Source organism: Charadrius vociferus, unplaced genomic scaffold (assembly GCF_000708025.1).
Source record: "Charadrius vociferus isolate BGI_N301 unplaced genomic scaffold, ASM70802v2 scaffold12, whole genome shotgun sequence".
In the NCBI taxonomy this organism is placed as follows: domain Eukaryota; kingdom Metazoa; phylum Chordata; class Aves; order Charadriiformes; family Charadriidae; genus Charadrius; species Charadrius vociferus.
The window spans coordinates 1794481-1819657 of NW_009647422.1; the positions used below are offsets into that span (position 1 = coordinate 1794481).

The window sequence follows — 25177 nt, forward strand, 5'->3', positions numbered from 1 at the left end:
TTTCTTGCTTTCCCATCTCCTGTACAATGGTGGTCGTCTCCTTTTCCAGGTGGAGCAGATGCGAATGGGTTGGGGGAGGTGGAAGTGTTGGGAAAAGCCCGGACTGATGAATGACTGCAGTGTGCAGCCCTTCTGCAAGCATCTCAGCAATTTTGCCCAGTTTGCTGATGGTCTGGGCGTGAAATCAGGTATAGGAGCTTTGTTTCACATGAACTCAGCTCTCACTTCTGGAGACAAGCAGTGAAATGTGACTTTACTTGAGGGACAGTATGGGTGAGGGTGGTTTTGTTGTGTTTTTTTTTCTTTTTTTTTTTTCTTGGTGTTGAAATGTGTTCTGTACGCTCTTGTCTAACATTGTGGGATTTCTTGCAGAGTTGGCTAGACGCTTTGGCACGCAAAGCGTGACAGCCCCTAACCAAGCCGGCCCAGCTGAGTACTATAAGCAGTAACACATCTCTCTCTGTAACCCGTCACTTGTTTGAATGCTACTGTGTATTATTGGATTGCATTTGAAAAGGTCTTGGCTGTCGCAGGAATGAAGTGTGACCATTGGCCGGGCTTTGCTGAAGGCCGTATTATGCGTAGTGTCTTTCTAAAAATGTCTCTGTAATATCAGGATTGGGCCAGACCCCAATTCTGAGTCCATGACCTATTGCACATTTGCACATGGTGCTCAGCAGGACTCATGCAGCCAAATAATTAAGAACCGGATGGTCAGGAAATGGACTGGAGCCAGTCCTCTGCTGTCATGAGGCCGTAACGTAGGCAGATGCCATAATGGGCAGAGGGGGGAGTTTGTTTTTTTTTCTTTTTCAGATGCCGTAGATGCCCAAACGAAGGGCACTTTCAGTAGTAGCTTGACAGGAGGCGGCTCTGTAAAACAAACTCTTTTCTAACTTGCTATTTTAAGGGGTGGTTATATTTTACCCACTTAAAGCCAAAATGTAGTCTATTTTGGGGGAAGGGGTGGGGAGGGAGAACTAGAACTATGAATATCTGTTTATAATCTGTGGACAAAATGCAGCTTATCTGCGACTGTCCAAATAACGTGTCTGCTCTTATGTTGCCCATGGAGGGGCCGCAGGTGTAAACCTGTCTCTGGAGCAGGTTGGGAAGAACATTCAGATGTCATTTATAAGGAGATGGATATGCTTTTGTGCCATGAAGCATCTTTATTGCAGTCTGATTAAAAAAAGGATGGGATCCTTTGTTTAGCATCGGTCAATTTATAGGTATGGGGTCCTTTACAGCACCCAGGGGGCTGTTACCACCTTTGTCTCTCTCTGAGATGAATAAACATTGACCCTCTTTGCTTTCTTCTCTTCCCTTCCCGACACTGCTGGTCCTTCTCACGCTGTTTTTTTCTGTTGGAAATAACCTTGTCTTTCCATTCCCTCCATCTCATTTGTGAACATTGTGGTTCCACTGGCTCTGCTCTTCCTTCTGCATTTACACTTTGTGGTGGTCTGAAGACACCCGTTCCCATGCAAGCTATCCCCGAGCAAGACCTGGACATCTCGCTATGTGGAGACTGACTTTCTTTTGTTTTGGGAATAGATCAGACATATACATTTCCTTTCTGATAACTTGAACAAGTTATTTCCCACCTTTAGGGATCTGTGAGATGAGTCTTATTTCTCATTATGACACCCACTGTGAGTGTGTGAATTTTAAAATAAAAAAATAATAATTAAGTGGTTAAGAAATTATTTGAAACCAAGCCTGGCCCTTGATAGTTGTAGTCCAGAGGCATAAGCAGGCATAAAGTTTAACGTGAGAGTCCTGGTGTGGAGGGGACAGAATCCACTTCAGTTTCCAAGGACTTAAATGCCTTCCCTTTCTTTTCTACATTGAGTTTGAAGACCTTGGTCATAAGTGCTCTGCTTTTTTTTTAAGAATAAAATATACATTTCCATCCTAGTTGAAAACACCTTATAGAAGGTTCTGCCAGTACGTTATAGAAGTTATGCCAACCTGGGACATGAACCTTGTGTCCTGTTCCTCCCTGGATGGTGGCTTGTGCAGACAACATTTGGGCACAGCAGCCCCTGAATGCCTGTGTGATGCCATTTCCCTTTATCCCCTCACAAGAAGCCCTACACAGCATTGAGCTAAGTGGCTTTCCCACACTTGGATCAGGCTTTTTGTAAACACTTGTGGCCTTGCTCTATGTCTTGCCTGGTCAAACCTCAGGACCTGCTCAAGCCAAGGTGCTGCTGGAGCATCAAGGCAGCAGTTGAGGTTCCTCATCCCGACGTGGAACAGCTCCTGTTTGCTAATGATGGGACAGATGGTTCAGCCTTTAGTGTAGGTGGTCTGTTCCCATGGCCAGAACTGAAAAGTCCTCTTATCTCCCTGCAGAGTGAACTGCTCCACATCTTCTCTCTGGTTGAAAACTGAAGACCGTTCCCCTAGTCCTCCCTGCAGCCACCAACCCTGTCATCCCCAGGGATCGCTGCCTGATGGGCTGAGGGCTGAACCCACTGGGATGGACTCTTCTTACTGTGGCATCAACCCAGATTTCACGTTTTTCCTCTTGAAACCTTCTGTGTGAGAAACCAACCTTCCAAGCTGCCTGCAACTGGTGCCACAGGCAGAGTAAATCCTGGGGGCTGCATTAAAGCACCTGGAATTACTGAGCTCTTCACACAGGGGTCTGTTTTCCATTTCTTCACATCTTAATTTTTCAGAGAAAGGGAGGGCACAGAGGAAACTGCAGCAGCCTTGGGTTTCACCCTACACAAAACTGTGCTTCATTGAAAGTGTGTTTGGCCAGCATGTGATGGCGTGTTTTGTTTTTAAAAGCACGTGCGGGCTTCTTCATTGTGAGCAGAAAAAAATTGGCAGGTCCTCTTGAACGTGCGACCGCACTCCAGAATAGGGTCCTGAAGACCAGCTGGAGAGGCGGAAGCTACCTGGGTGCTTTTGGAGCTGCTGGTTTTGGTGGTGGCAATTCAAGCTGTTGTTCTCAAGGGCTTATATATATTTTTTGGATATATATATATATTTATGAAGGTTTTTCCTCAGTCAAAAGTGAACTGGGGAGGATGTTATGCCTAGGTACTGTTTCCTACTGGTGGAAACGGCACAGCTTAACCATGTGTCCACTGACCCTGTGCTGCTAATTGGGAGCTACGTGAGTTTGAGGTGGTATCCTGTGTGTGGTGGTGTGGAGAAGGTTCCTACTGTCCTCACTCATGTTCTGGAGCATGTGCCAACCCACCTGTGTGTTTGTGTGCATTACAGCAGTGCTCTCCCTCTTCACTAAAACAACTCCTTCCACTTTTATTACATATTACCTCTTTGTTTTTATTAAAGTAGACAAAATAGGTTAAAATCTGTATTAATCTCTTAGTTGCATCACAGCTTCAGACCTCTGTCTAACGTAGATGAGTGCCGGCATTGGACAGCCCTTGTACACTTTACTAGGATCATTGACTAGCCAATAAAGCAATATTCTGGCAGGTAAATGTCATATTCCTGGTAACAGGGACCCTTCTAAAACAAGTATTTCCTGCGATGTGTGTTTTCTGTCCTCTTCCAATGGAGAGTTTTTGTGTTGTCATCAACTTTGTGTTCCAGGAGTGTCTTCCAGCAAATATTTGGGTGGTTGTTTTGTTTTTTGTTTTTTTTTTTCCCTCTGTGTCTTGATTTTTTCCCCCATAACTGATTTTCTTTTGGGGCTGTGTGTGTCTGCAGGTCATCAAAGCTGGAGTGGAGACAACCTGTAAATGCCACGGCGTATCTGGATCCTGTACTGTTCGAACGTGCTGGAGGCAGCTCTCTCCATTCCATGAAATAGGGAAGCAGCTGAAGCAGAAGTATGAGACATCGCTCAAAGTGGGCAGCACTACCAATGAGGCCACGGGGGAGGGAGACATCTCCCCACCCAAGAAGTCCATCCCTGGTCACAGTGATCAAATCCCAAGGACTACGGATCTTGTCTACATTGACGATTCCCCAAGCTTCTGTATGATGAGTAGATACTCTCCTGGGACTTCAGGAAGGAAATGTTACAAAGACAAGAACTGTGACAGCATCTGCTGCGGGCGAGGGCACAATACGCAGAGCCGGGTGGTCACCCGTCCGTGCCAATGCCAGGTCCGTTGGTGCTGCTATGTGGAATGCAAGCAATGCACCCAGAGAGAAGAGGTTTACACCTGCAAAGACTGACGACTCTTCTGCTTGATGGCAACACTCGGTGACGGGCGATGGCGATCTGAGAACTACATTTGGAGACAAACAGGGTTTGATTGACCTTCTGGGATCTGAAAGCTATGTTGAGACATAAGCACTTTGTAGGGTACAGGTGACCCAGCTGTGTTGCTGTTTTGTTTTTGTTTTGTTTTGTTTTCCTGTAGACTGAATTTTAATGAGGTCCAACCATGTGGAAATAAGTGCCTGTCACACTGGGGTTAGACACCAGTTGACCTTCACCTTAGTCGTCTACGCAGTTTGACAGATCATTTATCCTTGGAACATCTTGATCGTTTCACCAATCCTCCATGAACTCCTGGGCTAATATATTCTTTTTGGCATAAATAATCTATACTACTTTATTCCTGAAGCTTACCCAACTGCTTAGAAAGCTAAGCAGATACGAAAGAAAGATCTTTCTGCTTTGAATGCGATGGTACGGGAAGTGCTCAATTTTTTTCCCCTTCTAAAACTGGAGAGAAGCATGTAGGGTAAGCAGGAACAGCCCTGGTGGTTCCTCTAGTGGAGTTTCCGCACATTGAGCAAACAAGGCTCTGACAAAGAGACCCACTGGGAGGGTAAGCTTTTTACCGACGGTTCCGTATCCGCATGCTTTGATCACCAAATACAGCTCCAAAAATGTTGGGTCCACCATGTTGCAGACAGAAATATATCCAAGAAAGAGGTTGGGAAGACAGTGGAAAACCAGACATGCCTGTCCCTTTCAGTCCAATCACGTGTTCTTTATTTTTGAAACAATTTCTTCAAATGCAGTTTCTTTAGCACTATTGCTGTCTTAATTTTTTTTTTTTTTAAAACCACTAGATACTTTTTTTTATTATTATTATTTTCACTTTGTGCATGATTTATTTTTTGCTCCTCTTCCCACCTCTTGTTGATCGAATTCACCCTGTGGTAACTGCTTCAGAAATCTAAACTGGAACTTTTTAGTCTTATACCAGCTGAATTCGGACGTGTGTTTCTGAGTAGGACGAGAGAAATTCGAGTGCATCTTGAAACGCAGTGCTGTCTTGCGTTGTATAGCAGCCATTTTGGACTGGATCAGCCCTCTGGAGGAGTTGACTTCTCTTTTACTAGGTCATCATTCCATTTACTCTAAACCATGGCAGTGGTACATGACACAAGCTGTATGTAAACCCTATGACCTTAAGGTTGTTTTTTGTTTTTGGTTTTTTTTTTTAACCACTAGATCGAGAACTGTATTTTAAAAATGCAACTGCTAAATGGTAACCAACTATTGGATTCGGAACAACCAATTGACGCAGAGACAAACTATCAAGTGGCCAGAGCAGCCAGAAATTGACTGCAGAGGTAAATCGCTCTGACGCTGTGAAATAGATGACAACTTTCAGCATTTCTTTTTTCCTTTGAAGAGGATACTTACAATCCAGGACTTGATGCGGCAATATCCTTCAGTCACGTGAAAGTGGATTGGAAGCAGCCAGTGAATGCCTCAACAAAGCTTTCTCAGGAAACACCAGAGAGCTGAGGGCATTTTGTTATATTCTAGGTATCAATTTTTAATTGTCCAGTAGTAGTAATTTCCACTGATTTTATATAAGCCGTTGATCTGGTTTTCGAAAGAGGAAAGCTGGCTGGAGTTTTTCAGGCAGTAGTAGATGTTAACCAAGCAAAAAGAGAGCAATTTTCCAAGATGGACTATCATTTTTTCTTTTCTTTTCTTTCTTGGTTTTTTTTTTTTTTTCTTTCTTATTTTTTTTCCCCCCAAAATAGTAGCCACTAATATTTAAGCTGTTCATGTGCATCTACTGGGAGGAGAAAAGATATATTTTTTTTTTCTTGGTAACAAATACCTGCAGTCCAGCCTGGCTCGTTGGCATCAAATCTTGAGGTGGGGTCATGGGGAGGGACGGAATATTACTGTTAATAGCGCTATAGTCCTGCAAAGTGAAGCGCACTGTCTGTTTTTTGATATTTGCTTATTTGCTGTACAATTCGGGAGGTTGGGGTAGTGCTGGAGAAGGAGGAACCCACAGATGGATTTTGGGTTGTCCCTTCCACCACGGCAAATGTGCAGTGGTGCGTTCGACGCAGAAGGTTTGCAGGAAGGTCTCGCGGCTGCTGGGACATGCACCGCTTTGAAAGTCACCCACGAGCAGTTTATCTAACGGTTTAAAAAAATAAACTGACTAGAAACCTATTATTCAGTGTGTGTGTGTGTGTGTGTATACACACACGCCGACACGTAAATATATATATAAATATTGAACGAACATTTATTTATTGTAAAGCCCTTCAGAAGGACCTTCTTATGGTTTCAATGTGGTATTATGTTAAATTCTCTCTCTCCCTCTGTCTCTCTCTCTCTCTCTCTCTCTCACACATTTATGCAAACTCACTGTTACATTTTTGTGTGTGTGCTAGAATAGCTCTTCCCCTCCAAAGTAAAGCCGGATCCAAACCTGCTCAAAACATGAGGATTTTTGGGTCTGAATTACTATTTCTGGCTCCATTCTTTTAAAAAAATACTGGTTCTTAATTAAAGAATGGGCTGCAATTTATGTGCATTATTATTATTATTATTAATTATTATTATTACTATTGTTGTATTTAAACCGTGGGCCTCATTTTCCTTCTTTTCACTGGTGTCTCTGTCTCCGTTGACCTCGCTGGAGTAACTCCGCATTGCACTGGTGTGAGAGGAGAATGAGTCCCTAGATGCAGAAGAGAGGGCAGCGTTGGCATGGGCGGGATGGGATAGGGTAGCCCGGTGTGTTTGGCAGCGGAGGGGAGAGAGAGATGAGTGGGCAATAAGGCAGACTGTCAAAGCTTGACTAGAAGAAAGAGGCAAAGAGTGAATGAACTACTGAGTGAAAGAGCTCTTCTGTGTATTATAACTCACGCACTGAAGCCTGGATGCTTTCTGTAAGTATTTAAAAAAAAAAAGAAAACAAAAAAAAAAAACACACCACAAAAAAACAAATTGTATTTATGTTAATGTGGATATATTACTTGCCTGTTATATATTGTAAATAGCAAGGTTTATTCTCCTGTGGTTAAAAAAAAATATAAATAACTAAATAGTAGCGAGGCACATGTGTTAAATGTATAGGCAGTGTATAAAATATACTAACACTCTGAAATCAGGAGAACTTGTCTTCTTGGCCTTTTGACCTAGGGTGGTAAAACATATGTAGGTTATTTTTCTTCTCCCCCCCCCACTGCATTGTGTGTCTTTTGGGTTGGGGATGTTTAGTTCCAGCATTTTCCGATGTTTGCCTTATCTTTGAAGAAAGAATGGGGGGAAAAGCCTCGTTTTGGAAAAATCCGGTGGAGCTTGAATAGGATGAAACAAGTAGCAACTGGTAGAAAAGATGTCCAACCCTATCAAAACTGTCTCAAGTGCTTGACCTGGGTTTTCTGCTGGAGATAGATGTGAGTTGGAACTGAATTGACCTATGGAGCAGGAGCTTCTGCTTCTGCTACTCATACACTAGTTCAGAGAACCTGAAATAAGAGACCCTGAAGTCCTGTATAAAACATTGGGTAGTAAAACCCTTTTTGTTCCAGCTATATGAAATTGGATTTTTCCAGAGAGGCTAATTCTACCACCACACCATTGGATCTTCAGTGCAATTCAATGAAATTGCTCGTTTTTGTAAAACTACTACAGGAGTGGATTTGGGTCCCTGAATCTTTCATGGTGTCATTTCATATATAAAAAAAACCCAAACCAACAAAAAACAAGTGCAAAGCAACTTTCCCCCTTTTTCTTACCCCCAGAGAAACAGGTTTTTGCAGCAGATGTAACTGGAGAAGGATGGATGGGTGTAGGGGACATCTCTACTTTCTGATCCCCTTTCACCCCCTGTCCCCCCAAAAGTGTCAAAGCATTGGTTCTCCTAAGCTGATCCAGCAAGACTTGCAAGATCAGTTCTGGGGGTGTGTGGGGGGGTGCAACCATTATTTATATAACTTTTTTATTAATTTTTTTTAAAAGAGAAGTTAGCTGATGGAAGAATATTTTTATTGAATAGTGCATTTAGTTATGTCAGAAATATAAAAAAATATATATAATATTTTTGTAAACAAGGCAAACTGAAAATGTTTGCTGTTTTATATTAGAATTTTCTATTAAAAGAAATAAAAACCCACACAAATAATTGTTGCACCCGTCATCTGTTTTTTAACAAGCTTCTATTCTGTGTGACTGACTCATATATGCCGGATGTGGAGACATGCAAAACAAGTCCTAAACATTACATTCTCATTGTCTTCCAGTTCTCAAAAGACTCCAGTTGGTGAAATAAGCAGTGTTTAATCAAAGGGGGCTTTTTTTTTTTTTGATTGACACTAAAAAGGAGTTATGAAGAATGCGTAGCTTGTAATTAAAATACAAAAAACTACCCCAAAACTTCAAGGTAACTTTTTTTCAGTTGTGCATCCTGGTCTTGAGATGGCTCTGGATGGAAGAAAACCGCAACCTATTTACAATAACTAGATATTTGCCATGGATCTTAGCTGGTCTGGGAAGAATGACTCTTAAAAAGGTTGTTGGGGGGAAAAAAATAAATCTGAGCACATGGGAAAGTTAAATGAAGAGGACCAAATTCCAGGCTTGATCTAACACAAGCAATTTTTCTCTATTTGAATGAGGCAATGTAAAACTGGGGAGCCGGGAACTTGGTCTGCTGCTGTTCAGGAAGCTTGTCGTTCACCTTTGGAAGCAGGGGATGAGTTATGTGCCATCTGTTTTCAAAAGAGCTTTTGGGATTGCTGGTTTGGAGACCTGAGCAGGGGAGAAATAATTTCTGAGGATTTTTTGTGGCTGGCCAGCTCGCACACATCTGCCTTCCTTCAGCCCAGGTCTTGAATTTCTTTCTTAATCGTTTTTCAGCTGCCTATTTTAGCCAACACATGAGGAGAAATTAGGTTGGCTTGCCTGTAGTAGGGTTGGATGAGAACCCAGATGAAGGGACAGATTTCTCAAGGGTACTTTCATGGAGTAGATGCTGCTTAAGGTAATTTTCTGGTGGATTATAGTGCCTGTGAAAAATTCCTCAGTTGATGTCGCGGTAAAATTAGGTCTGTTCTGTACTCGATTAAACAGGTGCAGCAAAGCTCTTCGTTCCTGGTTTATTCAGCTCTGTGCACATCTGTTGGGTTGAGTCTGGCTTCCATGATCAGCCTGTCCTGGCTTTCGGTTTTTAGGATGCTAAGTAGGTGATGACTTTTGGAGAGGAACATTTTCCTTGCAGGAGAAGTAGTGCCTTTTATGACCATTACTGCCGATGTAACTTGAAGGAGGCTCTGTATGACACAGGATCAGGCCGGTAGAAATCTGGTCCTTGCTAAAGCAGTTAAGCTTAGGGCCGTGGATATTACCACTGAATAGCTTTTAAATCTGTTTTTCATTGATGAATATTGGATTTGACCAAGTTATTTACAGGTTCCAGGAAACAGAATATTTCTGAACAAAAAAAAAAAAAAAAGGGGGAATCTCTAGTATTTGTGGGTGAGGAAGGACAAGAAAATGGATATTGTAAGGACACCAATGTCTTATGGGAAAGCACAGCTTAGCTCTGGCATCACTGTAGGCTTCCCGTAACTATGTTTCTTCAGGGGCAGGGAGTGAGTAGGGTGTAATTTTAGACCATAAATGATTCAGACAAACGAAAATTCAGCAAGCTATCAGGGGACACATCTGAACAACACCTGTTTCTCAGTTGTTGCTGAATGTTTTCAGAAATGGGCAAAACTCTTCTCAGCAACGTTTGGTCAAGTGACCCAAAAGGACAGGAGATTCCTCTCTCTCACCCAGTCCTCCCTTTCATCACGGGGTTGCTCAGGAAAGTGAGGAGAGGTACTGACATGCTTGGCATAGTCTGGCATTTGTAACGCACCTGGAGTCATCCTCCCTTAGATAAGGAGTGTGCGGTGCAGGCGCGCTTGCCCAAGCTCTGTCTGCAACCAGTGTAGGCACCTCTAGAAGGTGTTTTGACCCATGCGGAGGTGCCAGTTTCTCCCCGCTGACAATAGAAGGGGACAAAGACAAGGGCACCTAGGTTAATAGAGGTGGGGATGAGTTCAGGAGCAAGCGAGGTTATGTGTGGATAACCCTGCCAGCTACCCTTGGGCACGGACCCATCTGAAACAGTGATCACCAAACTAGCACAGGAGTTTTCCCTTGTTCCACCCCACCCCAGTCTCTAACAATGCCCTCTGAGGCCTGAATGTAAAGTCTAGGATTTGTTTTGCACACTTGGGATGGCATTTCCTTTTAAAGGGAGGTGGGAATACTAACATGAAGGATTAGTATTTTTCTTTTATTTTTCGGTTTTTGGTTGTTTTTTTTTTTCCAATGTCTTATGGGAGCCTAAGTTATTTTTCTCTACCTCATATGTACAGCTTGTAGGTATAAATCTGATTCTGAGTGACTGTTGAGAATGTATTTAAGTTATTTAACATCTTTGTATAACAAAAAAAGCCAGAACAAATGAAACAATAAATGTATTTTAAATTATACTTGAAGCCTGCTCTTTTTTCTTCGCATCTATGTTCAGTGGTTGCGGGAGCCCCTGTGCCTCCTTCAGCACTACTCCTGACCTTTGGTCCTGGAGCCAGCCTGTCCCTGTGGCTAACGTAAACCTCAAAAGACCGTAAATCCTAGTAGGGTGGCGAAATGATCCCCATGAGTTGGTTGGGTGGTGGAGATCCTCATCTGTTTGGTCCTATTGCAGTCTTCCCCACTTTGAAAGCCCCCCGGCTTTCAGGGGAAGGGATGCTCACAACCTCCGTAGGAGAAAATGTTCTTTTCTCTCTGCAGTAATTAGTCCTGCAGAAAACGGAGTCAACGGCCCAGGAAACAGGTCCTTAACAAGCCCAGCCTCAGCAACAATTAACCCTTGCCAAGTGAACTCTGAGATCTGTCCATCTTAGGTCCTTGAGCTCACATTCTGATCAAAACCAATGTAGTTGCCTCAGAAGTTTCAATGTAGTTGTCCTCATAGTGTTGCCATGAGCTGGAGCTTCTATGCCAATTTTGCATGACCGTGGAGTGACCTTTCTACAGCAAGGCCAAAACCCCCAGATTCCTGCTCTCCCCCCAACATCTTCTACGCTCCCAGTGAAACAGCTCACAAAGTACAATCTGATTCAGGACTGTTGCAGAGCGCTCTGGGTTGGGCCAGTTGCTGTGCTGGTGTTTTCAGCAATACAATGTCAAACAAGCTCAGGAGGTTGATGGACTCCCATCAGCTCTTCATGGGATTGCGTTAGTCACCATACTTTGCTGGAGAAGTCATGATACCTTGGCACAATATCACTGTCATGAAGTGATTGCAAAGTTACTCTGATCAAGTATCTGGCAGGAACTCAAAATAAGGAGGATGTGGCCAAATTTAGTCTGGCTGAATGACAACAATTAAAAAAATTGCCATTATCCCAGGCTATGTAGCGTCTTGCCTGATCAAATGTCTGTCTTCACAAAGGCCTCCTGGAGCTATCTGGTACCTAAAATTCTTTTTCAGCTGGGCTTTAAATAACTAGAGCCTGTTGCTGTTCATCTCACAACCTACTAATGACTTCCACATGAGTGATTGGGGTTTGCAAAGCCTCCGAGAAACAACATGGTGCCCCATACGTGTGTACATGCAATGAGGTGCTGCTTCTCTCTGAGGACTGTAGCCCTCAAAAGGGCTACAAAGCTGGTGAGGGGTCTAGAGGACAAGTCCTATGAGGAACGACTGAGGGAACTGGGGTTGTTTAGCCTGGAGAAGAGGAGGCTGAGGGGACACCTTATCTCTCTCTACAACTACCTGAAAGGAGGGTGTAGAGAGGTGGAGGCTGACCTCTTCTTCCTAGTCACAAGTGATAGGATGAGAGGAAATGGGTTCAAGTTATGTCAGACGAGGTTTAGATTAGATATTAGGAAATTTTTTTTCACTGAAAGGTTTATTAAACATTGGAATAGGCTGCCCAGGGAAGTGGTGGATTCTCCATCCCTGGAGGTGTTTAAAAAAGAGGGTGGATGTGGTACTTGGGGACATGGTTTAGAAGTGGTTTTGTCAGGGTAGGTTAAGGGTTGGACCTGATGATCTTAAAGGCCCCTTCAAACCTCAGCAATTCTCTGGACCACAGCTGTGGGATGGTTCACAGATGCTGCTTTTTCATGTGGATGAGGAGAAACCAACCAGCAGCCACCTGAGGTCCAACTGCTCAATATGTTTAAAACAAACAAACAACCCAACCCAAAACCTATCCCTGAAGTAGAAAAAACTTGTGGCAGAAAAGATTTTAGTGAGATGGCAGGTGGTGGGCTGTTAAATAAGAAGCTCTTTGGATTACTGGGCTACTGTCTGTTGAGGCAGGGAACCAGGCACAGGCATCCTTGTCATCTCCCTCAATGGTCAAGTAAGCGTGTTAACATAAAGAATCTGCATGGAGTGGGGTAAGAAAAAGCACATAACCAGTGATGGTAGTTCAGCTGGCAGTGGGTAACTTCCTACCCTGCAGTAACTTAATGGCTTTAGTGCATGTGTCCAGGTACTTGTTCTCAACGGTTTGGCACCCTGTTGAGGCAGCTAAGTGTGGTCCAGATGATTGAAACAAGTAGACAGCCAACCCAAGTTGCTTGGCACGCTGACCGGGCATGCAATAGAAAAACTGAGCTTGGAAAGAGCTTTAGCCACAGCTGTCCTTTCAGTGTACCCTTGATAGACTTCTGTACATCACAGGTTAGACTATTAAACAAGGGCTACCGTGTTCTTGATGGTGTGCTGGAGGACTTTGAAAACTCTGCCTTGTGTCTCCAAAGTGCATCACAAAGTCAGAGTCGGTTATCCATTTCTCTCCTTCCTGTGCATGAAATATTCTTGCACTTATTTTACTTTCCAATCTCATTTTCCGCTGTTGCGCAGCAATCCCATCCAGGCCTTTAAGCAACCCTTTAAAAGTACTTTACAGAGAATCAGCACTGTCCATCCTCAGAGATGGTGATATATTTATCCAGTATCATGCTGATGTTGGTATCACATCGCATTGTTGCACTCTCCACAGCTTATTATCCACAGCATCCACCCAAGGAAATGTTTACTAAATCATTGAGAACCCCACACAACCAATGCTCCTTCTGTTTTTTGCTTTGCTTTGCCCCTTGTTGTGATGAGAATGAGCAGCACCAAGCTCTGAGGAACCAGGCAAATACTTTGGCTGATGTTTGGTCTGGGTGGTTTTAAGCAAGAAGAGTGGATGATTGGAGGGGATGGGATTGGAGACGAGGGATCTATGGAGCTACCTCTTGTCTACCTCCCATCCAACCCTGCAGCATACCTCCCTGCCTTCTTCAGCTTCCCATCTGACCTTGTGTTACACTTCCTGGCAGTTGGGTAATGAGAAATCACAGGCTTGAAACCTCACAGCCAACCTCCGCCAGACCCTTAAAGAGCTGCTAATGTGAGTCGTAAAGCCGCAGTAGCCTCGGATGTAACAGCGTTTTGACAGCTGTTCCCGCAGAGGAAGTGGGTGAAGCTAGAATGCGTATTGTAAGAATTTGGGATTAAAAAAAAAAAAAAAAAAAAAAAAAAAGGAAGAGTATCAAATGAGGGACTTCACCTCCAGAAAAATAAAATGGATTTCCTTCCCCCTTTTTCTCCCATTGCTTTCCTTAGGGCCACTGCTAGGTCTTTGCAAGAAGGTGGTTTCAGCCTGCATCTGTGGATGTGCTGAGCAGCAGGGGAGCAAGAGAACTAAGTAAAATCCAATAAACAACAGAGGTGCCTTTAGTTTAGAAAGATGTAAGGACTCACTGAACCTCTTACAAGCTTCTAGCTACACATCCGAGGGATGTGCTTTGTGTGGAACGGCGTGGGTAATCCAGCTAGGAAACTGATGACTGAGCACAGATGAATGTAGAAGAGCATGTGCATTATTGAGAAAAAAAAACAACAACAGAATGAGGAGAAAGAGAGAGAAAAAATAAGGAGGGGACAAATTTTATACAGAGCTCCGTTTAAATAGGCATGAAAGATGAACATCTGACTGTTACTTGGACAAAAAAAAAAAAAATAAATCTAATCACCAAGAGATGAGATGGGGGAGTCAGGTCCCAGATGTTGATTCATCTTCATCATTAACATAGCTCAAGCTCTGCAGGTGCTTTTGAACATCTCATTGTAGAGGTCCTAACTGAGTTATTTAAGAGACAGATGCTATGCTTACTCTTTTTCAGTCTAAATAGAAGTACAGACACATAGTCAGAGAGATGAAAGATGGCTAGAAAGAAGACATGAGTTGCCCAAACTCATGCCTTGTTCATTTTGAGAAATGGGCCTAGAACCAGGTAGTAGTAAGTGTCCTCAATGCTATTCAAGATGTGGGGGTACCACTGGTGGCCAGGAAAGAAACACAAATCATACTGCACTTCAGTGTTTATATCCTGCCATTCTGTGATGGGAAGCAGACGGGATGGTAGCATGATTCATGTGTTTCCCTATGGATTTGCTTCAAGCCTGGCTCTCCAGGCTTATGCTAGAAGCTGTCTCCTCCACTTCTGCCAATTACCAATCTTGCAGTAGGAATCAAAGTTGGCTGGAGATGACGCTAAACATATGGCTCCCTTGTGCGCTGTTGGCTACAGTACTGGTGGGCTGTAGCCAGGCTAATGAAGGGTATAGCTGCTGTCAAATGCAAAATGGAGCATTTCCCTCAGAACCTGAGATATAAAGATAGTGAGTGGAGATGCTACCAGTTGCTTGGAAAAGAGGAGGAGCTATTTCAGTTTCTACATCCTCTCACAGGTCATCTCTGCTCCTACTTTCAAGAGTCACAGTGTCAGTATACGGAGTGGATTAGACTTTCTGGCTACATCTCCACTAGTTAATTAAACGTAGCTCTTGTGCTGATGCCACCTGGCATAAAACAGCCCACATTCAACCTATTAAATACTCTTGCCTTCCAGAACAAGGTGGCTCTATGCAAAATGTCTCCTGGGAATGGCCGTTGGCCCATGCTAACTCTTGAACCATGCCCAGGAATTGCTTGGGAGTGTGCTGTTACCCGAGCCAAAAGCATGCTGGGGATTTTCTAATATTTTAACAATGTATTCAACCAAGTTCCAGTGCCCAGGAATGTTCCTTGCCACTCTTTAAATCTGCTAAAAGAGATGCAGAAATTCAAGTGCTCTACAAATAATCCTCACACACTAAGCCTGAAGTATTTGTTGGCCAGTTCTCTCATTCTGCTGGCGAGGAAACCGCATCTCAGGGAAGGCTGGCCTTCCTGGTTGGCCAGGACTAAAGCAAAAAAACATGTCCATCACAGCTGCTCCAGCACATCATCCTCCAGGTACCACTGAAGTCATTTCTGTAATGGTGAGTAACTATAACTGCACCTCACAAAACTCATCCTTTTTTGGTTAAGATGTGGCCAGACCTTAAAAAAGGCCTCATGACTGAAGACAACCAAAGTGAGGGTAACCCATTTGTGTGCTTATCACTGGTTGTAGGCCCTGCATAGCCTTCCACCGCTTCATTCAACATGCTCAAGGACCAAACAGCCACGGCTTCCTTTAATTATTTAACTGGGCTACCTATTTAAGGAATGCAGGTAGTGTAACCTCCACCTGTAGTTAATGGAGAGGTAATCAAAACTAGGGAAGAGCAGAGAGGGTAAGTGGTGCCTCTCATATGCCTCTTTCTCTGTTGACTGTTCGTGCCTTGGGTTATCTGTATGTGTGTGTATGTGCTTCTGCTCATAGATTTACATTCCCGTACCCTATAAACGTAATGGCTGGGATCATTCACTGTGAGAATACCAAAGCCAGGAACTGATACAAAGCCTTCACGAGTCGATAGAAAGACCCTAATGGGCTCTGATCAGAGTGTGAAATCCCACATGCACATAACTGATATTAGAATATCAGTTATAATTATTAGAGTTCATGTCCGGAGCGTATGTTTCAGTCCACTTTCCACCTCTCCTTCGATGATGAACTACCCATACAAAGTCTCTGATAGTAGCCCCAGTTTGCTAAGTGCATTCTGGCCGATAGATCCTTCCTTAATGAGCTTGATATTGCATCAGGTAAGATAAAGGGGGGGGGAAGAGTTTCTGAGCTTTGGTTGCCCGGGGCTGTGCCCCCATCTCTAGGCTAGGCTATGTCTTCCACCACCTCCAGCTCCTGCTGACTTTAATAAGAATTTAGACTTAGTATCAGAATGACACTTCTGCCCTGGCTATGCTTTCATTTACAGCCTTCTCAGCTTCCCCAGGCAGCATTATTTTCCAAGGTGCTAATTGCAAGGGCACTCATCATAAATTATCACTTATTTCTCCCCCTCACTTGCACGGAAGAATCCCTCAAAGGATTATGCTTGTTAAAGCAGGACCAAGCTCTCTGTGATCCATGTCCCAGGAGAACTGGGCAGCCCGCTGGAAGGTCTGAGGGAATAAAAGGAAAACAAAGGTGGGTGGGCACTGAGGTTTAAACTGGAGGGACCTCCAGCCATAGGGAATCCCCCAACATCTGCTGGGGGTCTACCGGCTAACCCTACTTGATGATTCAGAAGGTTCTGTGTGTCTGAGATTTCACCGCCTTTTTTTTGCAAGGATTAAAGATGAAAAAACAGGGCTGGTTACTACTAACAAGGTAGCACTTAAACTGAAGCTTTTTTAAAAAAAAAAGCCTAAAAAAAAACATTTGAGGCACTAGTGGGTGTCCTTTACCTCCTTTGGTGTCTTGTTTAATTTTACAGACTGGCAAAATGTCAAGGCTGGTCTGCTATTGTGTTTTCCATGAGCTACCTCTCTCTTGTTCTTCTGTTTATTGTCTCCTGAGGCAAGGAAACCTCAACAAAACCAAAGTTTTTATTGTCCCAAGTGTGAATGACTTCACTTGTGCCTGTTGGCCTTTCTTTATTCCTCGTGACAGGTCACTGGGATATGTACCCAGCTCAGAAGCACAGGCTGGCTGTACAACAACAATAGCAAGGAGGGGCTATATTTATAACTGAGGTTATTTCTGGATTGCATTGGCTATTAACTTTGAATTTGCCCTCTTTTAAAAAACATACTTCTACCAGCTGATATTTGGAAAAAACGTGAAGAAGCCATTCTTAGCTTCTTTTGGATGTTCTGGGCAGCACATCCCAAAGCCCTGGGCTGATTGCGGTCTTGCCCAAACCATGCTTGATTGACTCTTCCATGATTCCTTCTCCTTGCTGGGCTGGCTCATCCCAATTATTACAGCTGTAATGGCCCTGAAATGTTATTAGTGATCTACCATCAAAAGAAATGACTTTACAGACAGTCAAATCATTTGTTTCCTAATTTCCAGGTCACAGCAAAGTGTGCGTGGAGGCTGTATAGAGTGCATAACAGCACACAGGACGGACTTGGCATGAAGGTGCTTGTCCTCAATCGCTTCTGCTTCATGGGTCACCACGTTAGGGGTGGTGGAAATCTTCAATTGAGCAATCCTGTGAACTCCAGTGGGCATCTCAATGCTGTTGGTTCCCTCAAGGATAGTTAGTGGTGCCTCTGAGTGAAATGGAAATGATTGCAAATACTGGATAAGTGAAAGAAAAGATGGCAAACATCTGTTTTGTACAGATCTGGCTGGTTCCACACAGGGAAGTCAGCTGTTGTTTCATTGTGGCAGTAAATTGCATTTTGAATTTAAATTCCTGCAGTTTGAGGGCTTTGCTGTGGACAAGCTGGTGGTACCAAGCAAGTTTTGCATTACTTGGTAGAGGGAAGGTTTCCACTTTCAGCTGTGGCTTAAAGCCACAGAAGTGGGGAGAAAAAGGTACACACAAAGTTTTCTGAAGCTTCAGCAAGGTTGGGGGACAGAAAATGAGCCGGAATGGGTTATTTCAATGGCATAAACAGCCCACTGGTATTAGTGACTGCAGCTGATTGGATAATGTTTTGTTTTGTTTCTTTTCCATCTGTGCAAAAAGCAATTTTTCGTTGGGAAAACTGAAAAAGGATAATTTTTAAAATGAGAAAACGAAGCTGTGATGCCTTGTGAAAATCAAAGTTCAACTGCTTCTATTCCCACTCTCCCCTATAGACTGGCCTCCTGGTCACACCGGAGTCCCCTGATGCACAGCGTGTCCCCTCCATGGGCACTGCGGGAGACGAATTGGCCGGGGAGCTCGGTCTGCATCTCATAGCAGGGACAGGAGGCATTTGGGCTATAAGTCTCACAGGCTAGCATGGGGGGGAAAAGGTATTTTCTGTGCATGAAAGTACAAAGGGAGGGATGACAGGGAGGAAATTTGATGAAAATGGCAATATTTTCCATGGAAATCAGAGCATATTTGAACTGAATTGAGATAAATGGCAGGGAGGATGGAACTCGATGATCTTTAAGGTCCTTTCCAACCTAAACCATTCTATGATAAAAGATCTCCACCGAAAGCAAGTATTTATGGGTATATTTTACCCATGGTTATCTGCAGATAAGAGGATCCTCAGAGCAGATCATCAGTATAATACTGAAGTCTCCCGATTCCATCTCTTGGCTCCTTTTGCCAAGATCAACCCAAGGCCAACCTTGCCCACACCGCCTCAGTTTTACACCTCACTCACCTGATATCACTTGACTTATGGGATGTGCCGGAGCACTCTCAGAAAGAGAAGGTTGTTTCCATGTGAATCCATATTTCTGTTATATTTTGGGATTCTTTATTCTTGAATCCTGGCAGAAATCCAGAGCCCATTCTGCCAGGTTATACTCACTTAAAATGCAAAACAAACAGCTGTGTGGAAGGCCTTATAATTTAAGTATTCAAGAACTACTGAACTGAAGATATATTCCATACTTTAGGAATTATTTATTTTTAATCAGATATAAGTTCTTGCCCCCCCCTCCCCCCCCCTTCTTTTCTTCCCAAATAAGCATTTTGGAACATTCTTGCTTTACAGAGGGCTCTTAGGCCACTATTTAAAAGTCTGGTACCTTCATTGTAGGAATCGCTGATGGAAGGAGACAGATGCTATGATACACAGTTAGTCTTAATCACTTTGAGGGGAAAAATACCGCCCTTGCAAAAAGCATAAAATCTGAGTAGGTAAAAAAACGCAACCTTTTTGTTGCCCCCCCCCAAATGCTCTGTCAAGTCCATCTCCCACCTGAGCTGTAATTCAACCAGAGCTCATGGGAATTATTATGACCACTGTCAAAGTTGCTTTGGAATTAATGAGCAATTACTGACTTAAGCTTGGTTATTTCCATGCATACTGGCTGATTCTGGATGTAGGGGAGACAGTGTGGCTCTCGTACTGCCTTTTTTTAGGTTAGAAATGCCCTCCAAGCTGTCCCCAGGAGAGGGCCTAATGTGGATTTCGTGTTGCGTCCTCAGTGCCTCGCCACTGCTTACATCGGCACCTCTCCCTTCCCAAAGGGATCTGCCCGAGCGGGTGGAGGACACGGAGCCGCAACGCACTGCCGTGGAGATCCCGATGGGTGGAGGTTAGATTGGGACATCTGCTTTGCTGGTCTCCATGTGGCTTTAGCTTAGTATATACTCGGGTGGTTGACGGAATAAGTGGCATTCCAGTGGGATGCAGCCTTGTCAGAAGTGTTGGCACCACGGCTTCGCCTCCTTTTTTTCCCCCTGCCCTTCCTTATGCTGTGTAGTCTCCAAACAGCTTCATCAGCATTCCTGAACCTGGTGTTAACCCTCTATAGCTCCTATACCTTCCTTCTAGGTTTCGCTTCTCACACCCTGATGTTTCTCATACTGGTGACCTCAGCTCCTGGCATGTTTAAGTCATGCCTGTTACTTGTAAGCAAGGGGAAGATCCCCAAAGGATACACGCAGCCTTCCCGAAAGTATTTGCTGCAATTATATATAACAGTAATAGCATTTGTAATCGGCTTTATGTTAAAAGTCAAAGTATTACATCCTTGGGTCTGTAGCATCTAAATTAGCTATGAGCCAGTCCCAGAACCTTTTGCCAGTTTATGATTTTTGATAATTTTTGGCATTTACGAATTAGATATTTATTATTTAGAAAAAGAAAAAAAGAGACTTTTTCATAGTTTTTTTTTTTTTTTTCTTCTCTGTGTTTTCTCAGGAAATACATATTTTAAAATATCAAATTTCTGGCATTTGAAAAAGAGATTAAATTAATTCCTGCTTTTGGGGAGGGATGCTCTGCATTTGGTCTGGAGATAGTAGGATTTTCTTTGCTTTCTCCTTGGTTTCTTCTTGGTTTCTTTCTTTCTATTTCTCTTCCTTGTTCTCTTTTCCTTTTCTTCTCTCAGAAGGTAACATAACAAGAAACCAAACTAGACAATGATTTTGCTGTTGCTATTCTGATTGTTGTAGCTGGAGAAATTTGTGTTAAGGCTTGGCCTGAGATGTATTTTGGACCAGGAGGTGACCAAATCCTGGAGGTATCTTGATCGAGATTTGGTGTCTGACTCATCCAAAGAATAAAGAACTTGAAGAGTCCTGGACTAATATTGTGCTGTCTGGGGATGTCTATATCAGTACCTTATCTTGCTACAACTCCTTATCATTATGGTCATGCCAAATGCACTGATGAATCCGAAGATATATTCCCCAGCGTGAGGTAGCAGTACAACTTCCACTCCTTCATGGGAGGAGGAAAGCAGGACAGGTGAGACACTTCAGGTCATCTCAAAGGACGTGAGATGCCTGTGTCTAAGCAATCGAGTTCAGCCTTGGACCTCCTAAATGCCAAGCTAGAAGACGTGACTGCACTAACCACCCTCAGAGAAGACTCTTGACTGTCTTTCATGATTTTTGACAGTCAGAAGTGACTCAGCCCCATGGCAAATACTGCAAACAGCTGTCAGCTCTGCCTGGCTGCCAGCCCAAGGCTCCCTTTGCTTTCTTGTTAAGTGCCTTCTTCCCAGCCGGCATTTCCCCACCATACCACACTCACCACACAAGCGTGCAGGAGAGCGCCTTTGCTTACCCGTGGGGTGAAGGGCTGTTTCCACCTCACGAGTAGAGGCAAACCAATGCCATGCAGAAGGGGGGCCATTCATGCAAAATGGCAGCAGCAGAAACCGAATCCCTGTCCCCTTGGAGCCCAGGCTGATGCCCACGGCAATAGCCTGAACGTCCTTTTTGCCACCAGGTGGAGCTGGGGGAGAGCTCCTTGGAACAGGCCAGCTGACAACACCCTGGGATGATTGCGCAACCTCTGTGGCTGACCGAAAAGAGGAATTTTTGTTTGGTTGTTTGGTTGTTTTCCACTTCCCCCTCCCTCCCAGCCCAGGACATTCATGTCTTTCTTACTGAGAAATTTCCTCCCAAAAATCAAAGAAGCGGGAATCGGGTGTGGTTTCATTTTTAAAGAATGAACTCCCGCCGAGATGTAAATCTGGCCATTGCAGCTAGACCTTGGCATGGCTGACCATCGGCTGGGAGGAACAGCTAATGCAATGCTTTTGTTGCTGTTTATCCTATGCGCAATTACCAGTTCAGCTCCTCGCTCCTGCCTGTGGTCACCTTGCAGCGTGGGACTGCTCGCCCAGGCTTGCTGGGAACAAGGCTAGGTTCCAGCTGGTCTCATGGACCTTCTACCCTCATTCCTGGGTAGCTGTGCAGGGGATGGCTGCGGCGTTGCTGACGGCTTCTGTTGTTTCAACCCTGAGCCAAAGTACGTGGAAATGCTCTGCTGACGCACTTCGCCCATCTATAAGAGGCTCTTAACCACAGTAGACACTGAGACAACTTCTCCCCCATAATAGCTTACAGGAGCCACTTAAAGCACCCTGCTGTGCCTCTCCTTTCTCTAGGCTGTGTATTTTGCCCTCCACTCCCACCGCAGTGCCGGTGTCCAGTCTGATGGTCACACACAGGCCAAATTTACATGGATGAAATCGGATGCAGCCATTCTCTGTTGGCCTCGTTCACTGTTGTGAGCTGCTGCTTTGTGACTTTCACCTTGGTGTTGAGGAACCTTAATAAGACTTGATATTAATGTGCATTATCAGCAGCAGAGATTGATTGCACGAGGTTTGCCAGGTCTCCACAGATGAAGTCAGCTCACATCTGTCAACCCCAGAAACACACTGGGGAGGCCAGATGGTAATAGGCTGAGACCTGAAAGCCATTTGGACAGGTGAACATAATGGTGTATCTGTGCTAACATCTACCGGGCTCATCCCATCAGAGTCACATCTGCTGTAACATGACAATTTGGGGCCCAGAAAGCACCTGATTCACCTGCCACAGGCAGAGCATGGGTCCATTGCTTTTATGTGCTGTTAGGGGTTCATTAGATGGATGAGGGCAAGCAACTCAGCAGGTTGGATCGCCATTTGAAGCCAGGATTGCGGTGCTGTGGTCGAGGCCATTCATGGTCAGGATCCAAGAGATACCAAGGGTGAAACCAAACTAAGGTTCAGGGCAGAAGGACAGCTCTTAGTTAAACTAAACCCCAAGAAATAAAGGAAGGAGATAATAAAGGGGAAGGCAAAGAAAAAGTGTGGTCCTGGGACAGACCAAAGGTCAGAAAATACATTATACAAGGTCAGGACTAGGAAATGGAGCAAGCATGGCTGAAGTAAGGACAGGTGTTGGACATCATTTGAAGAGCCACTCTTCTCTCACCCATGTTTTGCCCAGGAAAACCTCCGTTCCTGTCTGGGTAAAGCAGTGGCAGGTTCATCAGCTGATGGAGAAGTGATACACAGACAGTTGTTTAGGTCTGGTCTGCACAGCTCCTGGATAATTTGGTGCCCTGTTTTCAGACAGGGGAGACTTCACCCTGACCAAATGCCATTTGTCTGGCATACAGGGTCCAACAACCCACCTGCTGCTCATCTGCATCTCCTGTTCTTACTTTGGGCTCAATAAGAAATAACTACATAGGTGATTTCTTGCCTGAACTGATTCCTACGTGATCTTTGCTCCAGGAGTAGGCAGAGCCTCTGCTCTTGTAACGCATGGAAGGAGACAATTCATTTGATGGCTTGTTTTTATTTTCTTAAACTGGACTGACCCTGAGATCTCTTGACTTCACCTCATACTAGTCCGTTCCCCTCCCCGTTTTGTTTTGTTTTTTTTTTTTTATATTGTTATTATTATTCCAGTGGGATTTGCTTTCCTTTTGTTATATTTTTTACTGCTGTTGAACTTCAGTATTTAGTTCACAGGGTCTCATTTTCTTCCTTCCAGCTCACAGATGCTCAGTGCAAAGAGAGGTAACAGGAGACCTCTAAGGTAGAGCTGGGCTCTAGAAAATGGCTGTTGGGGATTCTCTGGGCTGCAGACCACCAGTTTTCCTGTTTCACACATTATGGTCGTATATTGCGTGCACAGCCAAGGGTCCAAATTCATAAGTAATGAAAACACTCAACTTTGATTTCAACTAAATCACATTTGGGGCACTCTCTCCTCTAATTGCATATAAGGATGGTACTTCCTTCACCAAAACTAACCAGCATATTTCATGTGAGCTGCTTCACATTTGCAGTGCAGTGCAATGGCCTCACCCCTGATGTTTTGGTGCTCACGCATCAAGCAGGGCTGATCACCTTCACCCACACCCAGTGCTGGCTGTTCTTGGCGTGATTGCTCCTGGAGCAGAAGTTGTGCTGCAGACAGAGGCTGATCCCTCAGAGGAGCCTCTCCAGATAGGACCTTCTCACCCTGCAGCCCCTTCCTGTTAACACGTTTCCTCCATCTGCCAACGTCCAACAAGACCATGGTGCATAAATTGTAAGGGAGGAGAAGTGAGAGGTCTTCTCTCCCCACTGTCTGCACCTCCCCATCACCAGTTCAAATGACCCTCGCTGGTGAGTTGATGCTGGGCAGAGGAGCAAAACATTTTCTCCCAGGTTATTCACTTGCTCAGTTTTCTTTATGCCCAACCAGTGTGTTTCTAGCCTGTGTTTTTTTTTTTTCCTCATTGTTTCAACTAGCTGTGCCATTCCTTCCTCAAGCTGGTTTATTTCTTTTCCATACGCTCGACATCCTTCACAGGGCCGCTGGAAAGGCTTTGCAAGCAAGCATGGAGGTAGCATAAGTAATAAAATACACGTTACCGAATGCTATGCAAACAAGTGAAGTCACCCTGTTTAGTAAATCTGTTTTCCCCCCCAAGTGAGGATAAAACCTTGTTCTCTCAGAATGCTGGAAAGTCTAACGCCTTCCTTTTTTACCTCTCCTTCTTTATTCATTTTTAATTCCCTCTGTTGGTTCCCCTTGTGAGGATCCCACCTATTTATCCAGTGCTTGTTATTGTTGTTAAGTAACTCCAAAGATCGACATCTCGGTGAGCTGTCTCTCAGCCCACAATACCGCTTTTTTCTCAGCCCCGGCAAAGAAGCCGAGGACCACTAATACCAGCTTTATTTTCCTTGGCACTTTCCAGAGCCGGAGCCACCCAGTCTTTCCTCGCAGAGCGCTTCTCAATCGATATGAAACGGCTGACAGTGCAAGCAGCTCCCCTCTGCAAACAATTATTAATCAATGCTGGGGGGGCTTTGGTGGCCAAGGGTTTGCGGTAAGTCTTTAAGGTGGGAGCGAATGGGAGGTGGCATGAATTGGGTTCTGGCAGAGGAGGGGTGCGTGACCATCAGGTGTATGCTCACATGATCCCGAGAGCAGAGAGATGAATGCTGCCCTGTGTTGGTATCCACGACCTGATGTCACTTGAATGGGAAAGATTCCTTCTGATTTTTTTTTTTGTTTGTTTTCTTTCATTTTGTTTAATGGGTTTTCTTTCTTCTTTTTTCCCCTCCTTCTCCAATATTTGACAATCCACATCAAGCCCAGACTTAATTTTCAGTACTGGAGTAACTCAAGTTGTACATCGACACTTTCCTTAATTTAAGGAACATTTAGGTTCTTAACTGGGTAACCATATTTAGAAAACAGAGGGTACAAAAATTAAAATTCTGAGTAAATAAAAATAAATGGCTCTACCTAAGCACTGTTTGAATTTAGCCATAGGTCCCGTACTGCTCCTGAATGCACTGATTAAAATATTTAAATTCCTTCAATTT

The 25177-nt window shown here is 44.1% G+C and overlaps 1 protein-coding gene across 1 annotated transcript in view; it reads left to right on the forward strand.

Moving 5' to 3' along the window:
* The window catches only part of WNT9A (wingless-type MMTV integration site family, member 9A), an 18493-nt gene extending 13908 nt beyond the window's left edge, over positions 1–4585 (forward strand). The window contains exon 3 of the mRNA XM_009880504.1: positions 3700–4585. Within this exon, the coding sequence (XP_009878806.1) occupies positions 3700–4173 (474 nt within the window). The 3' untranslated portion in view covers positions 4174–4585. The remainder of the gene's footprint in view (positions 1–3699) is intronic.
* Positions 4586–25177: the final 20592 nt, after the last annotated feature.